Raw genomic sequence first — 996 nt, forward strand, 5'->3', positions numbered from 1 at the left:
ATTTAGCTGAAGCGTTTGGAAGAAGCCGAGGATAAATAAATAGATAAATAAAATAAAACTACACGAAAAAAAAAGAAAAAAGTGCATAAAACAAAAGAAAAAATTAGTATACGTATATATTTATATTCATACAAATCAAGATCTTGCGTGCACAGGTTCGGTGTTATAGACATTTGGTGAAGTGAATATTATTATTATTATTATTATTGTTGTTGTTGCCGTTGAATTGAGAAGAGAAAGATAGAGAAAAAGAAACAGGCTTTATATTATTTGCTTGTTTGTTTGAGTTGTGTCGTTGCGAAGTTTAGGAAAGTTGCACTGGTAGGGAAATTTTGGAAGCGCCACATCCGTTTATATATTTCTTCGCTTATATACGGCCAAAGAGCGAAGGGAACGGGCAAGGTATTTGGAGGTTGCTGTTGTTATTCTTATTACTTTTTTTGAGCACTAAATGTCTACAAACGGTAATTCCGTAACAACGCGACTCATGAGTGAGCTTAAGGAATTGGTGAGCTGCGGTGCGGAGGGTATTAGCGCCTTCCCTGTGAGTGATAATCTTTTTCATTGGATTGCCACGCTGCAGGGCGCACCCAATACTTTTTACGAGGGTCTCGAGTACAAACTTTCTATTGAATTTCCTCAAGAGTACCCCTATTCTGCACCGGATGTGCGATTCATTACACCATGTTTTCACCCCAATGTGGATTCTCATGGTGCCATATGCCTCGACATCCTCAAGGAGAAGTGGAGCGCCGTCTACAGTCTTTCAAAGATTCTCCTTTCCATTCAAAGCCTTCTCGGAAACCCAAATAATCAATCACCACTGAACCACCGCGCCGCTACACTTTGGGGTGATGAACAGGCCTTCCGAGCAGAAGTGCTTGCGTACAGGGAAGCGAAGGCAAACGCCTCGTGTTGATGAGCAAACAAAATTACTGCTTTAATGATGTGCATGTACAATATTCATATATATATATATATATATATGTGTGTGTG

The 996-nt window shown here is 39.6% G+C and overlaps 1 protein-coding gene across 1 annotated transcript; it reads left to right on the forward strand.

Annotated features, from left to right (window-relative positions):
* Positions 1–451: 451 nt before the first annotated feature.
* Positions 452–919, forward strand: TEOVI_000674900 (ubiquitin-conjugating enzyme E2, putative; the record flags this gene model as incomplete). Its single annotated transcript, XM_067220223.1, has 1 exon — positions 452–919. The coding sequence occupies one exon, from the start codon at positions 452–454 to the stop codon at positions 917–919; it is 468 nt and encodes a 155-aa protein (XP_067076324.1).
* Positions 920–996: the final 77 nt, after the last annotated feature.

The sequence above is a fragment of the Trypanosoma equiperdum genome (genome assembly GCF_001457755.1).
Source record: "Trypanosoma equiperdum strain OVI genome assembly, contig: ctg_1079, whole genome shotgun sequence".
NCBI lineage: Eukaryota > Euglenozoa > Kinetoplastea > Trypanosomatida > Trypanosomatidae > Trypanosoma > Trypanosoma equiperdum.